This window comes from Genypterus blacodes, unplaced genomic scaffold, assembly GCF_046128005.1.
Source record: "Genypterus blacodes isolate CSIRO-AG114 ecotype Tasmania unplaced genomic scaffold, CSIRO-AGI_Gbla_v1 ptg000029l_1, whole genome shotgun sequence".
NCBI lineage: Eukaryota > Metazoa > Chordata > Actinopteri > Ophidiiformes > Ophidiidae > Genypterus > Genypterus blacodes.
In genome coordinates this window covers 2,957,252-2,977,234 of record NW_027466842.1, presented here as the reverse complement: position 1 = coordinate 2,977,234, position 19,983 = coordinate 2,957,252, and the positions used below count along the sequence as shown (strand labels likewise).

At 45.4% G+C, this 19,983-nt stretch overlaps 1 protein-coding gene across 1 annotated transcript in view; it reads left to right on the top strand.

Annotated features, from left to right (window-relative positions):
- Nucleotides 1–19,812, top strand: part of phlpp1 (PH domain and leucine rich repeat protein phosphatase 1) — a 36,449-nt gene extending 16,637 nt beyond the window's left edge. The window contains exons 2-17 of the mRNA XM_076144804.1: nt 5,043–5,239; nt 6,320–6,445; nt 7,265–7,413; nt 10,475–10,621; nt 11,809–12,036; nt 12,791–12,993; nt 13,376–13,436; nt 14,063–14,158; nt 15,003–15,158; nt 15,379–15,579; nt 15,674–15,836; nt 15,937–16,067; nt 16,233–16,346; nt 16,620–16,814; nt 16,918–17,146; nt 17,278–19,812. Of these exons, the coding sequence (XP_076000919.1) occupies nt 5,043–5,239; nt 6,320–6,445; nt 7,265–7,413; nt 10,475–10,621; nt 11,809–12,036; nt 12,791–12,993; nt 13,376–13,436; nt 14,063–14,158; nt 15,003–15,158; nt 15,379–15,579; nt 15,674–15,836; nt 15,937–16,067; nt 16,233–16,346; nt 16,620–16,814; nt 16,918–17,146; nt 17,278–18,591 (3,710 nt within the window). The 3' untranslated portion in view covers nt 18,592–19,812. The remainder of the gene's footprint in view (nt 1–5,042; nt 5,240–6,319; nt 6,446–7,264; nt 7,414–10,474; nt 10,622–11,808; nt 12,037–12,790; nt 12,994–13,375; nt 13,437–14,062; nt 14,159–15,002; nt 15,159–15,378; nt 15,580–15,673; nt 15,837–15,936; nt 16,068–16,232; nt 16,347–16,619; nt 16,815–16,917; nt 17,147–17,277) is intronic.
- The last annotated feature ends 171 nt before the right edge of the window (nt 19,813–19,983 follow it).

Here is a 19,983-nt window from a genome sequence, read left to right as displayed (position 1 = left end):
ATAATAAAAATAAATATCAAAAGCTGCTTAATTGAAAAGGGTAACATGATTCATTGATAGTCAAAATCTTATCTTAACAAAAACATGAATGAAAATGCTCAAGTTTGGCTTTTAAAAGGTAAAGACACAATGGCAACTAGAGCCCTGACCAATATTATCAGCTTTATAGATTCACTATATGGATATCGGCAGATGTAGATGCTTAATTCTAATCTATACTTCATTTCTTATTTAAGATTTTATTGTCACATAACTTAAAGATCAATATCTAATAACCTGTTCAGCAATCTGTCCACCCACTTCAATTCAACCCCACTTCATTCATTTTGAGGTATCCTGCAATAACATAAACAGACCGGGGTGACAGACTGGTTACCTCCTCCCAGCTCGGTTGGCAGAGTAACCAGCAGGAGCATATTGTCATGATTAAGCTTAGTAAGGGGGTACGTGTTGCATTTGACAAATAATTCACAAGCTTTTAGCCTCAATATGTCACATGGGCATATTCCTACTATTTTTAGTCCTTTGTTGGAGCGTGCTCTCTCCTACATATGCACAAAGATGCACCCTCCTACTCCTCCTCCTCCTCCTACTCATGCTCTTCCTCGTGCTTACATGCCCACAAACCCACATACAAGACAGCTATGAACCTTCATGCTTCATGTGCACATCCATGTCATTTCCCCCCGCCCCCTGTGTCCTGCATGTTGAAGGACCAAACAGGAACGAGGCTGCTGCTGAATTGGTGTCGCATCAGGCATTTGTAAACAAGTCATATGAATGGAAGGTCCTGGATGGAGGCAAACGTTTAGACTGGCCTTGGGAATGCACGTTGTAGGAAGCAGGGAGATGGGTGGGACGCTCACGTGAGCTTCCTGTTTACGGGGGTGTGCCACAGAAACCCGGGATCACTTGGTTACTGAACAGCAGGGGAAGGAAATTATAAGAGACTTTGGTCTTTTACGCGGCCGTCAGCTTCCAACTGTATGAACCACAGGCCACCTGCACAAGTCATGTTTTCAGCAGCACAGTGGTCATCTCATAATCAATTCGGCGATGCACAAGAAGTGTGTTTATAAATACCAGAAAGGCCTTGCAAGGTTGGTGTGCTCATGTGAGGAAGGCAGAGTCTATTCCTGGAACAAGCAGGAGTACTACGTTGTGTGTGTGTGTGTGTGTGTGTGTTGCTTACTGTAGATGGATTCCTCCCCCCTGAGCTCAGGAAAAGACTGTTGTGCATTCCCACACACACACACACACACACCCATAACCCACGATAAGTGTGTTCCTCCTTGTTCCAATTTCTGTTTCAATGGTGAGCACTTCCTGCAGAGACAAGAACATAGTACAGAATAGTGTAATGCCATAAATGGGGGGAGTGTTTACCTGTATGCAAATCATTCACCTGCATATATATAAACAGTATATACATCATGCTATCACAAGAGTTGTTTCCGTTACAGATAAACCTGGATTATTGGCGTTGGGAGGTGAGGGAACATTCAATAAGATAACATAATCAATCCCCAGAAGAAACATAGTCTGGCTATGACGTAACCTCCTCAGCTCTATTCAGATATTGAGAAAGCGTGTTGGTACGTTTCTGGTCTTGCCACCGCCAGTGCAATCAGTTCCTACAGTGTATGTGTTAGCCTTTAGATCAGTATCTGTGGCCACCCGCTCCATCCATCTCCCGCTTAACAGATCAACGCTTTTTATTCGCCATCCTCTCAGTGGTAACAAGGCCACATCCCTCGTTAATCATCCCGGCCTGCTAAATGTAACCTGACATCAGCACACCTCCACTACAGGACCGGGCATGCCGCACCTCAGGGCTCCGATGACCCACATAAGTCACGAGCATGCGTGGACACACACATTCACACACACGGCCACACACACTTAGCCTGCATGGGAAGCTCCTTATATCCAGCAGTTAATGTTACAGTTCTATCGGCTGTGACAGATGTGATGTCCAGGACTTATAAACGCTTCTGAGCCTTTATCTCCCGCGTCAGATATCTTCTGCTTCCATTTATGAAACGTGTCATGTTGAGCATCTCAGCAATTTACTATAAAGGAAGCATGTTTAAAGAAGTTGAAACAAGACACGGCGATGAACTATCAGATGAATCGTCAAATAAAGAAAGTTGAGAAAAAAAGGAGAAGAGTAGCTCTTGGAACTCAGCGGGGAAGAGAAGTAGAAGTAAATGTGTTTGTGAAAGACAGATAGCGGCCAGCTGTTACTGTGAGACACAAATAGCTGAACTGTCCTGGTAAAAGAGAAACACACAGAAATACACACATGTCAAAATGCATCAATGTTAAGTCAGGGGAGAATGCAAAGGGCTCTCTCCACCACCATCGCATTGGCTGTGACTGAATTGCTTCAGTTATTTATTTGCCTCTCCATTCGTCCCTCGCTCTCTCTCTCATTCTCTTCAGGTGACTGGAGGTGATTACTCAGATACAAAGTGACAGGGCATGTTAAGTTAACTGTTTGCTCGAGGAAGCCTCAGCGGAGGTTTAAAAGGCCATGGCGGGTGACAGGCTGGTTGCACTCACCTAAGCACTCCAATTCCCGCTGACATCACCTTTTACCTCTCTGCACCTTTCATAATGATGCAGCGTTACGTGTCGGGCAGAGGTGAAAACACGATATGCATTCCAGATTGCGATCAAGCTTTTTTTTTAAACCCACATATCCACACGGTTGATGTTTCTGAACAGGCCAATCGACTTTAAAAGTTTTCCGGAAATGTTTTCACAGTTATGCGTCCACTAAGAGTTCAGAAAGGTGTTGAACTGCAAAGCGGTGCTGTCCAACATGTGAAAGTGATAAGAATATGAAGTATGTGTTTGGATAGGAATGACACGCTCTTGCATTATCTCTTCATAATGTCGCATTCGCACGTGCGCCTTCATCACGTGTATGTGTGTGTGTGCCAACGAAATGCTTAAACAGATTTCACCAATATGAATTCACTTCATATATACATATATATAGGAAGGAAGAATTGTTTGGAATATAATGCTTATACTTTCTTTTCCTACATACATCTGGTGAGAGTGAACATCAGGTTTTGGAACAGCTGCTGCGAGGTCACGGCTCACTGCCCGAGCCCAGTGTGGAGTGATGAAAAAGAGGCGTGCTTATCTGCCACTTCACTTGTCATTAACAGTATACATAGTTACTGTACGTATAAATAGCTTAATCCGCGGTGTGAAGTGGAACATGTTTAAGTTGGCATTGCCCAAGGGACGTCAGTTAACGAAGGAGGCGACTCTACTTTATCTCTACTGTACTGTACTTTTTTCTCTGGCACACGTGCGCCCGTTGAACCCGTTTACCAGCAGGCACAGATGAACGGCACGTGAATGCATTTTAGAGAATTCATATTTAGAATGATTGTGTTGTTTTTTAGCATAATATTATGTCCGGCGTAGAGATTGATGTGTAATGTCATAATGATCTTAATTCAAGCATTTCACCATTAAAAACAAATAAATGTATTGTTTAAGTCAAAGTACCTGTATTGATACTGTATAGTAAAGTGAAAAAAACATTCTTATGTAATATAAGAACTCTTGTTTATTCATAAAACTAATAAAAATACCAAATAAAAACTCTGAATGATCATAAATATGAATATGCCCAAAACATAAACGGTTGTGGTATTTACACAAAGTCTTATGCCCTCTAGTTATGTGCGGTGTAATTCACCCTCACAGTCGAACATGACAGCAGAACTTGCCAGAATATTGCCAGTGTTACAGCTTACACACTCAACAGCTATTGATGCGCAACTTGATTGTGCCGTAAACACGAGTCACGCTCATAAAACAGGGCGAAGGTCATGGCGCAGTGCTCCGTGTTGATTAAATAAATGCGCGTTGCCATAGTTTGAATATAACTTTCCGCATGTGAGCGTCAAGCGGTGACATGAACCGCGGCATTGAGATCATCATGATAAGTAGTAGACGCCTGCGTGCCGACACAACCTCAGCTGACAAGTGGTATTGGTTAAGCTGCATCAACTGGATATGGAGACTCGTGTCTCAGCCGAGCGTGTTTGCAGTGCGCACAGGGTACAACTACTCCACACCAAATTATTCAGAGCGACAAGAGCATGTGCAAGCTAGCACTTGCTTACCCGACTGACTCTTTTCTCCCTCCCTTTCAGCCACCTCCACCCCCCTCCGCTCGGCCCAGTGTGTTTAGAATGAAGTGAAATATGTGTGAAAGAGACAGGAGGGAGGGATGCGGCTCGTTTACAGCGGGCCACAGGATGTGAAACATTTTCTGAGGCCCATCTGTCGCTTTTTCAAAGGCTAACTTCATAAAACGCAACATTAGTCACTTTCTCTGCACAAAAGAAAGACAGAGGTTAAATACGCCGCAGGCAAAACACAAAACTATAGATAGAATAGGAAATCAGAAAAGTCAGACAAACGGATGGATAGACAGAAGAGAGGCGACAGGGAGGAAGGAGCGTGCCAGCCTGGGGAGTTTTTTTTGCGGAGGTGGAGGTAGACAGAAAGCAGGTGGATGTTTAGACAGTACGATAAGACAGCCTGGCTGACAGAATGCCTGATAAGCAGGCTGACTGTCAGGTTTGGCAGGCTGGCGGTGAGGCAAGAGAACAGGGCAGGCAGAAGGGGTAAAAATGAATAAAGGCGTCGCAGAAAATTGTAAGAGCATAATTTAGAGGAGAACGCACCTGGTATTGAATCTGAGACCGTATTAATGTAGAGCTGCACTGAATGCAAATCCAGGCTATTCAATTCCCATGTAAAGTAGGACATCCAAGGCTGACAGTTTGGCTGAATGTATTTTAAGTGTTATGGTAATACACAGTGCGGTGACTCCTACTTCTTTGTGTTCGCTTTATTTGCTCGTCACGTTGCTCATGGATCTGTGTTGATAATTACTGCCCCTGCATTCTACACACTCATTAAGATTGATTCTATTGTGGTGGAGTAATGATCAAATGACAAAATAGATCTAATCTCCTTTTTTTTTGCTGGTCTTTCTCTTCCAGGTAAGCCCCAAATCGTGGAGAACTCCGAGCGGGTCCAGCTGTCGGGGACGTACAATGTCCGGAAAGGGAAGCTGCAGCTACCGGTCAACCGCTGGACCAGGCGACAGGTCATCCTCTGCGGCACCTGTGTCATCGTCTCCTCCGTCAAGGAAAGCCAGACGGGGAAGATGCACATCCTGCCTCTTATTGGAGGAAAAGTATGATATGGTCACATCATAAGATCATCATTTAATGTGTAATGTGTAATGTACCACACCCATCCGATCATGAAACCATAATCTCACATCACCAGTGACCTTATAGAGTCACGCCTATAAGACTGTGTAAATGTCTCCCCGCGCAGAGAAGTTTGTCTCGGATGACCATGCACCTCCAACAACTGTCTGTCCTTCAGTGTGACATCCAACAGTCGCTGCTTTGTTAATTACAGCCCAAGGTGATATGGGAATTGGTATAAAGCCAGTTTCACAAAGCCATAACGTGCAAAGCATTCTGCAGCCAATTTTCTTTGATTGTCCATTTCTAATCAAGAGCTAAGGCATGATATAGTGTTTATCTTAACGCATTAGCATATTCACTTAGATACAAATTCCGAGCCTTATTGCTGTCTCTGCCTGTCAAATTGACTTCCTAAAAATCCATTTTCCCCTTTGAAACTTTTTCATTCTTGTAGTGTGAAGAAGAGAGCCTCTGGTAAATGTCCTCTGTCCTTTTGACTGCTTTACAGCTCTATGTATCTGCGAGGCTATTGAATAATCCTGAAGCTCTCCTACAAAGCCCTTTCTATCTGTCCGTCTGGCACAATGGACGCTCCATATCCCACCACACCCAGTTTTGAAACATGTCTTGCAGGACACATGGCCTCTAGTTAGCCATTCATGCAGACAATGCTTGTTCGTGTGTTTGTGTGTGTACACGTATTTGTAACTGTGTGCACAATTCTATTCAAACACCATGACTAAGTTAGTCATTCATCCACACGGAGTCCATGTGCTTGCGTGTCTCTATGCGTGTCTAAAAAGGAATTTCATTTGCATGCGTTTGTTCGAACTCATGTCACGCATGTGTTCCATCTATGAACATGTGAGTATGTTCATGACTGTGCTTCTGCCTGACTGAATGTGGCTACCCTGTGGCCATTAGAACTCTCAATCTAATGTAGCATTAATGTCCATTAACAAAAGCCAGGTCAGATAATAACAAACCTAATGATACATCCGTCAGTCAGATTTCCATTCGTGTGTGTCATGACACTTGCGTTGTTTGTTCTGCTGTAGGTGGAGGAGGTGAAGAAGCACAATCACTGCTTGGCCTTCAGCTCGGCGGGGCCTCAGGGTCAAACCTACTATGTCAGCTTTGACAGCTTCACGGAGCACCTGCGCTGGCACAGACATGCTGCCAAGGTACAGTGTGTGTGTGTGTGAGAGAGTGTGAGCGAGAGAAAGCAACATATGCCTCTCAACAATAGTTACACATAAACTTAACTGTGGATGAAATATGAAAATATGGCATGACACTCACAACCAGTATAGGAAACAGCCAGGTGCAAAATCGCCCTAATATTCTACAGTTTCGCCCCCTAAAAATTCAAATACACTGTAATATACACCCCGAGTGTCTCTGGGTGCACTCATACACAAAAACACACTTCCACAGCGATAAACACCGCTCTTGGCTCCCTCTCGTTTCTCTCATTTGAACTCAAGTAGGCCATAGCCATAAAACCTCTTTCCTAAATATTAACAGGGACACTCATGTCACCAGCGCCCAGAGGCCCACTCAGAATAGAAGCCTGGATAGAAGCCGCACGTGCCCCAGTGACTACGGATGAGCCCCTAGCCAACTCTGCTCTGAAAGGCTCCAGTAGACCAAAGCTTTTCTCCCTCAAGACGAGTTTGCGCATTTGTACTGGAATGTCAGTTCAGATATCAAAATCTGAGATGTACAGTATTCCGGGTTTACTGCTAAGGGTACCTGTTAGATGGCGATAGAGTGTGTGACGTTGTAGCAGTGGGTGGACTTTTCCCCTGACCTCTCCTGACTCTATAATCCTTAAACGATTAGCTAGGCAATGACCCTTTGACCCCTTAATGGCAAGTTGTGCAGATATACACACAGCGTAAAGCATTTAAGTCTAGCAGCAGTAGAGATAATCTTGTTTAACTCCAGGTTTCTCTTTCTCCTCTTCTCTCTCCTCCCCATCCCACCACCCCTTCTACAAGATGGTGTCCCAGAGGATCAACTCGGTAGATCTGTCCTGCTGCAGTTTGGAGCTACTTCCTCCTAACCTGTTCTACAGTCATGACCTGACCCACCTTAACCTCAAGCATAACTTCCTGCCTGCAGACCAGCGACTGCAGCAGCTGCAGAGGTAGGATACCACTGTAAACATAAACACACCTGAGGCAAAACCCGGAGGGAGGAAAGGGGAGGGGCCAGGAAAAGATGCGAGATAAGCAGACAGAGGTCAGACTAGAATTGGCTTCACAGGTCAGGGAGATGATTCATGATGTTGTTTGGACAATAGTAACTTCTCAAAACCTCTTCTCTGGTTGGGTAAGAGAAGGCATAGATTAGTCTGCGTGAGATAAAGCCTGACAAAGTTAAACAAAAGCTCAACACGGCCACACAAGCAGAGCTGGTCTGAAGTTCGTCCAGACACAATTTCCAAAGAGACGAGACACACAGTGCGGCTCCACTGGACACAGCAGGTCACGGTCGGACGGTTTGCACAGCTTTTGTGTTAGCCTGCAAATTGTAGGCCAGCAACCTGAGCAGTTTAGCAATGGGGCCACTGCCATGCGGGGACCAAAGAGGCTCGGCAGGGTGATGCTGTACCAGGCAAGGCCAAATGAGTCCAATGTCTGGACAGGGCCCAGAAGAGTATGTGTCGGCGGGGAAGCTTTTAATGTGCCTGGGCTCCCTTGCTCTCTCTCTCTGGGCACCATCTGCTGCATGCTTGTCATGGTCCCAGATTAAAGGCCACCGCCAAGACGTGTGTGTGTGTGTGTGTGTGTGTGTGTGTGTGTGTGTGTGTCTGTGTGTCTGTGTGTGTGTGTGTGTGTGTGTGTGTTGTCTGCTCACACATTTTCTTATTTAACTCTGTGTGCAGTGTGAATCCCATGTCTGATTCGACTTAAGAAATATTTGGGGAATGGGATCATTTTCCGCATTGCTTGTGTGTACAGGCCGCTGCAGGCTACAGAGCTGGGTTCAAAGTTTACAAATTCTTCTCGCTACAGTATGGCTCTCTAACGGCTACGATGACAGGAATGCGTGTGTGTCTATTTGTGTGAATGTTGTGATTTAGTAGGAGGGCATAATTTCGTAATGCTCCACTGAAAGTCTTTCTGAATCATCTTTGATATATTTATTTATTTCCTCTCAAAGTACCATTTAGGAAGAATACTCATTTTCAACGGTGTCGGGTTACATACAAAGAAAGAAAACCGCACCAACTAAAGGCAATAATACATTTCTAAATTACAAAAAGTGCCCAAAACAATTACCATCAAAATTAACTAACTGTGAAATCATTTGTGATGTTGCGACGATACCAGAGAGCTGAAATGTGAGACGCTTTGTAGTTTGTTTCATTTATACGAAGCACAGAAGCTGAAGGCCGTTCTTCCACTTTCTGTTCTGACAGGTGGAATATGGCGCATAAGTGTATTGTGTGAGTGTGTACCAAGGCTGTTGGTATGCCCGGAAAGAAAAGAATGTGCACAATATAAGTGTGGGCCTAATAAAAGGAAATGACCTATTAAATGATTTTGTAATCCTAAAAACAATTACTCACTTTAAAAACTAAACTAAACAGCACCTCTGCTGTTTTGTATAGCAACTATTTATTTTAGCTTTTGACTGATTTGGCCCAGGAGGATGACATGAGGTCATAATGAGAAAGAAATGAATAATCAAATGGAAGTGGAGGGATATGCAGCAGAACCACTTGGATGCTCAGTTAACCCCTGAATGACTAAAGAGTCTGTATCTCTCTCTCTCTCTCTGTCTCTCTGTCTCTCTCTCTCTCTCTCTCTCTCTCTCAGGGTGTGGTTGTTTAGTGAAAGCTTTTATCAAATATGATCGTGAGTTTGTTTTTAAATGACTGAAGTTGAAGTTTTGGAGAATACAATGGTCAGTTGTAAATGGTAACACTGTACTTTTTAAACTCAAACTCTCCCTGTTTCTCTCCCGCCCTCTCTCTCTCTCGCTCTGGATGATATGCCAATCAGATATGCAAAATCAGTTGTCTTGGATACCAGCTCTTTCCGCTGGCATGGGACTACCTTCCCTGCGTGCAGCGCTCTAAGACCGAGGTCACCACCCACCGCCCACGACTGCCGCTCTGTGCATTCAATAGAAACTTTGGCCTGTTTATTTACATATTTATGATACAGTGAGACATGAAGGTTATGTAGAGGGACAGAGAGGGGTAATGTATGCCAAATGAAAGATGAAATTACACAGGTAAAGGTGCAATCATGAAGGGAGAGAAGGGTATGATAGGAAGGACAGGGAGTCTGTTGGAGGATACGAGCATTAGTCAGCAGACTGCAGAGGTGATTTTATAGTGGAGTGACACTTTCCCACACAAGCCCCGCCTGTTGCCTTCAGGAGTCACCCTCAGCGGGAATTACCTTACTCTTCACTCCAATCAATATCCCTGACATCTTGGTTTCTGTTCTCCATCACCATGATTTGCGCTATTTGTGTGTGTGTTGCCAGTTGAAGCAGCTGCTCCAGCCCTTGCTATCGGTGCTAATATGGCACCGTGCCCGTCTTCAGCATGCCCGGCTGCTGTCGACACACCTGACAGGCGATAGCTGGCTGGTGTGCTGATATGCTCGGAAATGAATAAATAAAAGGAGCGAGGGAGAGTCACTTCCTCTTCTTCTCCAATGCTCCCTCCCCCCTACGGAGCTCAACTCTCTGAAGGTCACAAGTCAGTCATGAGAAGCTACGCCAAATGCCACTGGTCACTATTGTTTGAATGAATAACAGCCATCAATGCTGCACTTGTTTGCACAACAATCTAACATGAAGGTTTACTCTACTACTATGAAGTACAGCTTTGTTTATGGGTGTGGTGAAGCTGACCTTGCATTTTCTGCCTCATATCCTTTAAACAAGCTGTGTGTAAGTTTTCTTTAGTACATTGTCCATTAATGTGTCCATCAATGTATTTGTGAGTACCCTCTATTGTCCTGCAATATTAATGATGACAAGATAACAACAGCACTCCTCATAGCCTTATTCTCTTCTCTTCTCTTCTCTTCTCTTCTCTTCTCTTCTCTTCTCTTCTCTTCTCTTCTCTTCTCTTCTCTTCTCTTCTCTTCTCTTCTCTTCTCTTCTCTTCTCTCATCGACTCTTCTCCTCTCTTCTCTCATCGACTCTTTTGAATTTCTCATGAATTACTTCTGTCTGTCCAGATTTTCTCGTTTGCGGAGCCTCAACCTGTCCAACAACCATCTCGGCCAGTTCCCCATGGCCATCTCTGACATTCCCACCCTGACGGAGGTGAACCTCAGCTGTAACTACCTGGCCTGTGTGCCCAGCGCTGTGGGAGCCATGACCAAGTAGGTAACAGCAGGAGGTTACTGCTGATACATTAATACAGAATTCAAATGTGACTGTGTCAGTAGGAAGACAAGAAACAGACACAAAGACCACCACCCTTCTCTGTTTGCATGCCAAACCTTCACATTTACATGTCATGGGGCTTTCCCCTGAGGACTGTTTTGCCAGTGAAGCGATGTTGTCTTTGACAGATAAGTCAGGTCAAGTTTAAAGCATTGCATATGTTAATGTCCTTTGAGACCTAGAATGCCCCAAAAAGGGATTTTATACACACACTCAGTGGCAGCTGACCTCCAGCCCAACTCTCTTAAAAAAGTGTAAGAAAAGAAACTTCATTAGATGCAAATGGATCTTAAACAGTCAGGTGTGCAATAGGAGCAGTGGTTCAGAAAGCATTCACATTCTAACAACAACAGAGATGACGAAGTAAGAGGATTAAAGTCCAAAAAGATTGTAATAAAAGTTCACGAATGCGATTAGTCCAACAGAAAAATGCTGGCGCGTGACTGCAGAATTTGACGACTGCCAAGTGAAATATTATTTTCCGATCGAGTCTGGTGTTTCTTTTCCTCAAACGATAAAGACCTTGTTCCTTGTTCCTTCCTGTAAAAGAAATTAGACTTTGTTCAACTGGTTATGGCAAAACAATATCTCCAGCATCAAGAGTTCTTGGTTATGAGCTATTATTTATAAAGAGACAGTAAAAAAAAGCAGATTTCCCCCGCCCCTGTCCCGGCCCATTGTCTGTGGAAAAGCCACATAACTCATTCTTGTCAGCAAAATGCCAAATAAATAATGAAAAATGTAAATGAGCACCTTTCAACTCATGCATAATCTGCAAGGTGTTTTATTATTTTAATCGAGCTAGTATTTACCCCAGGATGAGGTTACAATATTTAAGATTAAGGAAGGATATGACGTTTTAAAGCAAGTTCTTATTTGAAAGTGTACATGGAGGCATGTGATAGATGTGAGGATAATCTGCAGGAATGATCTGGTGTGCTTGTAAATTCCACAAGTCCCCATTAGGGCTCTTGTGTTCTTGCTGCCATCTGCTGGACATCAATCATACTGGTGATGATTGGTTTCCCCGGCGTAGATGCCAGGACCGACGCTGAGAAACGCCGGAGGGACAAATAAAAAGACAATTCTCCACCTCACTTCTTGTGTTCTGTCCCGCTTGCAGCTTGCAGACATTCCTGTTGGACGGCAACAGTCTGGATGAGCTGCCCAACGAGCTGGGTTCCCTCCAGAGGTTGAGCTACTTGGGCCTTTCCTTCAACCAGTTCAACCACGTGCCCCAGGTGCTGGAGAGGCTGACCTCCATGGAGAAACTCTGCATGGCCGGCAACAACCTAGAAACACTCACCCTCCAGAATTTTAGACTTCTCCGCGTCAAACACATCGATCTACGGTACAGAGACACACACACAGATTGGTGCATGTAAACACAAAACCAGGTATTATGGTTATTATCTATGGCTACGCTTTATGCATTGCCTCAGATTGTTGAATGTTACGATACTGGAAAGAAGTGCTGTGTCACTCCTGCCTAGTCATGCGTGCCCCTGCCCATTAAGTGATGCAAAGAATGACACATGATATCCTACTAATGAACAAAATAAAAACACTAAGAGGAAGCCAACACAAGACCAGAGAGCCATTCAGCACGGAATTGGGAAATCATTTGCTCGTAGTGGCTCCGTCTCCGTTTGTCTTTCCACTGTTTGGAAAAGCAATGTGCTGGAGTGACTTGCATTATTTTCCAGTTAATACATCACCCTCCTCTCACGTTGCTGTAAAAACGTGTTCCAACATGGTGCTCTCACCTCTTTGGACAAAGATCGCTTGGCACCGTTGCTCCTTTTTTTTTCTTTCTTCCCCCTAATTCCTAGAAACAAGATGAATGAATAGGATTACAGGAGCCATGGGAGGGACAGAATAATACATTTGCCAGATTTTGGATACTTGCACATAAAAATATGTGTGTAGTAGTAGTGTAGTAGTTCTAAAAATCAAAACCCCTTTTTCTGAAGAACTGAAGACATTGCTGAACACACCAGGCATCACCTCAGGCTTGTTCCTGCATTACAAACAAAAAAGTCATCGGCATGTGCAGTTCTGTCCGATCCTATCTGAGTGAACCTCCTCCCTTCTTCCGCTGTCAGGTTGAATAAAATCTCCAGCATGGTGCCCGACGAGCCTGACCTGCTCCGACACGTGACGCAGCTGGACGTAAGGGATAACAGGCTGAAGGAGCTGGACGCCTCAGTCTTCCCCAGGCTGGAGGTGCTTCACTGCGAGAGGAACCACATCACCAGCCTCAAGGCCAAAGGTTGCTTGCTCAAGGGCATCTACACCTCCAACAACGGTGGGTTTTTTTGCTTGCAGGGACTGTGTGTGTACTCTTTGAGGGTGGCGGTGTGTTATGAATGACAAATCTCCCTGAAATCATTTTGTTGTTCATGCTGGCAGTCACCCGGTTTTCAAATAAAATGTAACTCTTTTTATCTCATTTATTATCATCTATTTTCCGTGTTCCTCCTTCCGCATGCAATCATTTTTCTCGTCAGTGCTTCAGTCTCATTGTCTCTATCCGTCATCCCTCTGAAACATCACCTCACCACACACACACACACACACTCACACACACACTCCTTCACCCCTTCCCTCTGCTATCTACCTCTTCTGTAATAGCCCGTGTCAGTCCTTGGTGTTGCTGTAGGTTAATGTGTTTGGATTTGTCCCTACAGAGCTGCAGCAACTAGATGTGAGCCCTGTGCCCTCCAATCTTAGTTACATGGATATCTCGAGGTGAGAAAAATCCAGAAAGTACACACACACACACTCACATACACACTCAAAGAATGCAGCACTAATTTGAGCCAAAGAAGAACTGTGTCAGAAATGTAGCTCATTTACAGTATGTCCTCTCTGCCCTCCAAAAGCAAAGCGAGAATTGCTCAGCTTGCAACTGAGAAAAAATGTCTTTAAGGGTCTTGTAACTGTAACAGTTATAAGAGGATCTTAGAGGAAGCCAACTGAAGAGGCTGCCATTCTTTAACAGTGTCCAACATAGCCTGTGATACCAAGGTTGTGCTCGGCTTCTCTACTGTCAATTTTTAAAAAAGGCATGGGAAGAAAAGAAATATGCAAGCATTTAAGTTGCTTTTCAAAATAAAGCATTATTTATTACTTATTTTAATTTGTTTATTCTTCTTCTCACATATATTGTTTTATTTTAGGATTTTAGGAATTCATATGCACTGTATATGCAGTTGTGTAATACTTTGCCTTTAGTAAGGAGAGGAAGAAATTGAGGAAAATTATTGTTGCTGCCTTTTCCTTTGACGTGCTTTCAAATATAAATACATACTATTTCCCAGTCTATTATACAGTATGTAATTTCTCATCATCACCACTCCCATCTCCTCCCGTAGGAATCGCATGGAGTCCTTACCAGACTGGCTGTGTGAAGCTAAGAAACTGGAAGTCCTGGACGTGAGCCACAACCTCATCGGCGAGCTCCCGGCGCGGTGAGTCTCGCTCCTCTTTCAGGCTTGTGTTCCCAGCCTGTAAATAGAATACTGCATTATTTCTCCCTGCCCTTTGCCGCCCAGTCATCTATCCCCCATAGAACCTCATAAATCACACCGTTAGTCTGTAACCTCTGCATCCCTCGCCCATCCTCTTCCTCTTTATCAAGCTCGTTAGAAGGTCAGTTTAGATGCGGCCCACTTCCTCGTCTTCTCGTCTGTCTCGCGCTCCCGCTCCCTCAGCCTCCCTCCCACTCCCTCAGCCTCCCTCCCGCTCCTGTTTTGTTTCCCTTTTTCCTCTCTCTTCCTCTCTCTCATTCTCTTGTCCTTCTCTCATTGTCTGCAGATCTATTTTTTACCCAATAAGTGTCAGGATGATGAATTTCAGCTGCAGGCTTCACTAGGGGCACTGCTATTTTCTGTTTTCACATCGCCCCCATCCTCCTCCAGCACTCTATCCTCCACCCCCTAACTATTTCAACCCATTTCAGTCACAACCCACTCATCTACAAGTCTCTCCTACTCGTCTACACCAGCAATGTCATAAATAATAACATTCTATCTATCTATCTATCTATCTATCTATCTATCTATCTATCTATCTATCTATCTATCTATCTATCTATCTATCTAGCTAGCTATCTATCTATCTATCTATCTATCTATCTATCTATCTATCTATCTATCTATCTATCTATCTATCTATCTATCTATCTGTCTATATGTCTATCTGTCTATCTGTCTGTCTCTCTCTCTGTCTGTCTGGCTGTCTGACCGTCCGTCTGTCTGTTCCCTCATCCATCGTTTCACCTTGACAACCATCGGTGTATCCTTTTTGCTGCAGGTTGTTATGCAGCAACAGTCTCAGGAAGCTCAGCGCAGGACATAACCAGTTGCAGAAGCTGCCTGAAAGAGTGGAGCGCCCTCTGCTGGAGGTTCTGGACGTGCAGCACAATCAACTGGTGGAGCTCCCCTGCAACCTGTTCCTCAAATCTGACAGGTAGCTTTGATCGTCCCCTGGGTGTGATGTGTTCTGATCAGATAATGCAACAGATATCTGACAAGTCAATTTGAGGAAGAATTCAGACATTAAGATGATGAATGAGTATATAAAATAATTTCTAACAAAGAGGAAGTTTTGGTCATAGTGAATATTAGGGGTATTTAAACGGCCAATGGGGGAATAAAAGCAAATCTCCTATCTTTGTTTTCACTTTCAGCCTGCGTTCTGTTAATGCATCAGCCAACAAGCTGGAGCACCTGCCTCCGTCCAGCCAATCAGAGGAGAGCCACAGCATCCTCCAGGAGCTCTACTTAACCAACAACCGTCTCACAGACAAATGTGTGCCCATGCTCACGGGTCACACACACCTCCGAGTGCTGCACATGGCCTACAACCATCTCCAGACCTTTCCAGCGAGGTACAGGAGTTGATTTTATGCACAGGGACTTTCCGTGTCATGTTGCCCCCATGTTTTCTGCCCACTCACGGCCACTTTGCCCTTCATCCCTTAGCAAAATGGGCAAGCTGGAGGAGCTGGAAGAGGTGGACCTGAGTGGGAACATGCTTAAAACCGTGCCCACCACAATTATGAACTGTCGGCGGATGCACACGCTCATTGCTCACTCCAACGCCATCGAGGTCTTTCCAGAGGTCATGCAGCTGATGGAGATGAAGGTAAGCCAGTCACGGGTGGCGGTGAAGCCATATATCTGCGTGCCCAGGAACATGTGTGTGCATATGTATGACGTCCTCACACCTTCTCCTCTGCGGTCAGTGTGTGGATCTGAGCTGTAACGAGCTGACCGAGATCAATCTGCCCGAGAATCTGCCTCCCAAACTCCAAGAGCTGGATCTGACTGGAAACCCTCGTCTCAACCTGGACCACAAGACTCTGGAGCAGCTCAAGTACGTCCTTTTGTTCTCAGCGAGGCATTTGTGTACAGCTATAATGCACTGCGCTGTGACATCTATATAGTTGTCCTTGTACATACTTTATGTTCCGGTGTAATTCTCTCTCCTTTTCTGCGTTTGATCAGATTTTTATCTACTCTGTTTTTTTGCTCATTTCAGCAATATTCGCTGCTTTCGTATCGATCCCCCTCCAACCTTTTCATCCAATGAGACATCTGGCGGCCCTGCTGTGTGGAGTCATGGTTACACAGAGGCATCGGGTGTCAAGAACAAGTGAGTTCAATTCAGTCAAGGATGAAAACACAGCTGCTTCACAATCACGCAGTGAAGCCGCAGCAATCCAAACCCTCTCGAGATTACAAATTGTTTGTCGACTCTTAATACAGACAAATATTGGGGGATTGCTTATCAAAATATGGAAACATCTATGAAACGGCATAATTGCTGATTAACACTTTAATATGCACGCACACAATCTCTCCACTCTGTTTGGGCGACGGCGCCTACACTGACTTATACTTGATGAGTTGATTGGTTTCTCTCCAGACTGTGTGTGGCGGCGCTCTCGGTAAACAGCTTCTGTGGCAGTCGTGAAGCTCTGTACGGCGTGTTTGATGGGGACAGGAACGTGGAGGTGCCGTACCTTTTGCAGTGCACAATGAATGACGTGCTGGCTGAGGAACTACACAAGACCAAGAGTGAAGAGGACTACATGACCAACACGTTCCTCGTCATGCAAAGGTAGACCACACGCTTGACACGCTTGAAGAGTTTGTTCAGTTTAATCTGCTTTGTCTTTCACGAAAAACATCCGTGAAACACATGATCTCCTCCGTCACTGTAGGAAACTGGGCACCGCGGGGCAGAAGCTGGGCGGCTCGGCAGCGCTTTGTCACATCCGGCACGACCCCACCGACCCCGGCGGCTGTTTCACTCTGACGGCCGCTAACGTGGGCAAGTGCCAGGCCATCCTGTGCCGCGATGGGAAGCCACTGCCGCTTTCCCTGCTTCACAATGTGGGCCTTGAAGAGGAGTACCGCAGAATCAGGCAGCACAAGGCAATCATCACTGAGGTAAAGATCCTTGAATGTGTCCGCGTGTGTAGAAAGACGACAGAGAAAGAAAGCCTAATGTAGATTGATGAGGTTGCAATTTTAACCTGCATGATTCAAAGTCAGAGCTTGTGTATTTTTCTCTCTCACAGGACAACAAAGTGAATGGTGTAACCGATTCTACGCGTATTATGGGATACTCCTTCCTGTATCCATCCGTCATCCCTTGTCCTTATGTGCAGACAGTCACACTCACCCCCCAGGATGAGTTCTTTATCCTGGGCAGCCGGGGCTTGTGGGATGCTGTGTCTCCCACGGAGGCTGTGGAGGCCGTTCGAAATGTCCCCGATGGCCTCGCTGCTGCTAAGAAGCTGTGCACGCTGGCGCAGGGCTACGGCTGCACTGACAGCCTCAGTGCTGTTGTGGTCCAGCTCAGTGTGAGTGAAGACTGCTGTTCCTGCTGCTGCTCTGAGCCTCCACAGCCCCCTCCGAGCCCCGGCCTGGGCTCCTACCCGAACTCTTCCTCTGCCATTAAGGAGCGGCCCCTCGGCGCCCCAGACGGCTCCCTTCCTGTGCCGCCCTCCTCCTGCAGCGAGATCAGCAGTGAGATCAGCACCAGCGAGATGAGCAGCGAGGTCGGCTCCACGGCCTCGTCTGATGAACCGCCACAGAGTTCCTTGGTGCTGCTGCATGATCAGCCCCACCACCCGCACCTCCACCTGCACCATCAGGTCCAGTCACTGTCCTTACTACACCAGCAGGCCCACACTGCCACACAACCCTGCCAATACCTGTTCCCAGGTTCAGAGCTACCCTCTACCCGCAGCTGCTGCGCCCTACACCCAGCATGCATGGCAGGCTCCTTCCAGAGGCAGCTGTCTAATGCCACCTTCTCTAGTGCCCTCTCTGATAACGGGCTGGATAGTGAAGACGAGGAGCCCATTGCTGGGGTTTTCTCCAATGGGAGCCGCGTGGAGGTTGAGGCAGATATCCACAACCTTAAATCAGAGTCATTACTGCCACAAACATTACCTGCATCCTCTGGTGCGGAGCGTTACCTACTGCCTCCCCCGCCACCTCCACCACCTTGCACCCCAGAGCCCCCGGAGGAGGGGGTTGACATGGGCCTGGGAGAGGTCGAGAATGGACTGGAGAGAGATGAGTCATGGCATGGAGGTGGTGTGGGAGGTTGGGATGGAGGAAAGTTAGCGGGTAAGAGAAGAGGCAACGGTTCAGTGGCACCCCAGGAAAAGAGTCACAACCTCATTGAGGTGGCGGCTGACGCTCCGTCAAAGAAGCCGGGGGGCTACTTCACAGCTCCAGCCCAACCTGACCCAGACGATCAGTTCATCATCCCCCCTGAGCTGGAGGAGGAGGTGAAGGAGATCATGAAGCAGCATCAGCAGAAACAGCAGAAGCCGCCTGGGAGCGATCAGCCGACAGATTACTTTGACACACCTCTCTGAACAACAACATCATCAGCAACAACAACAACAACAACAACAACAACGACAACAGCAACAACTTCATCTCCCTCCCAGCTGCAGCCGGCACAGAATACTACCATCAACCTGACCACTCAGACACACTCCAATAAACGGACACAAACAATTGAGTTTTCTCACAAAGGCTGAAAAATGCACAGGAAAAAAGATTCTGCCTCCTTTTTTCTCCACAGCCTGTCAGTGCTCGGAGGCTTTACGCAGCCTCGTCTCTGGAGAAACGTGCACTGCGAAAACCGCTCCACACCTGATCTCCAAGCAGCTTCTCAAACAAAACAAGCAACTGAGCCCTTTAATGTTACCTGATCCTCTGCAGGAGCCTCCGTGAGCACCTCGTCAGACTCTGGAACCGTTTTTACATTAGACAAACCAGCTGAAACATGTAATCAACACTAGTCTCTTTGCAATAGTGTTAGCTCGCCACAACACTAATGGATAACAATTCCATTGGTTTTGTTTCCTTGTTTTGTTTTTGTAAGAACTTACCATATCTTTTAATGTGAAAAGACGTGAAGTTGCTGAAAGAATTTTTGAAAACAGAGACGTATTCTTTTTATTATCAGTGAACTATGTTGAATGGTACACCAGTAATACTACAAATAACTGTTGTAGATAGGGCACTTAAAATACTGTATTTCTTCAGTAAATCGTGGCTCATGGCCTGTAAAATGGCATAGAAATTTTTTTGTAGAAATTTTAAAAACTAACTCCTAGGAGTTGCATACTCTTTATGGTGGCTCAGTCACTTTTACTAATCTTCTCTGAGAGAAATGGTGATTTTTTTTTTCCAATGATTGTAAATAAGAGAAATGTTGTATACTGATGCTTTTAAAAGGAACTGCATACCTGTATGTCGGTGAAGGTTTGAGTCATAGGAGGACGCTGTTGCGGAGGAACGACCCTTTATATTACAATATTGACCCACAAATACCTCCAACACACACACCCACACACACACACACACACACACTCACACACTTATACAGTATATACCCTGATATTACATGCAGTACAAATACAGAACCGTGTTATGGTTTGCACCATTTTGTTTGATTGTGATGTCCTGTAGTCATCACTGTACCTAATGCACATGAATAACACAGTTTCGCATGCACACTTGCACGCACGCACTGACATTCAGAAGCAAAAAAAACAAACACGCACATTGACACACACCCACACACACACACACACACACACACAGGTAATGTTACTCCCACCTCCCTCCTGCAGTAACTGTTATCACCGGCATGACTGTGTCAAGTTCAGTTATACAAACAAATACTATATCCATCTGGAAAACAGACAACACAGATGTTCCTGTCTTTGGTATAATAAATTTTAAATTTGTGAATA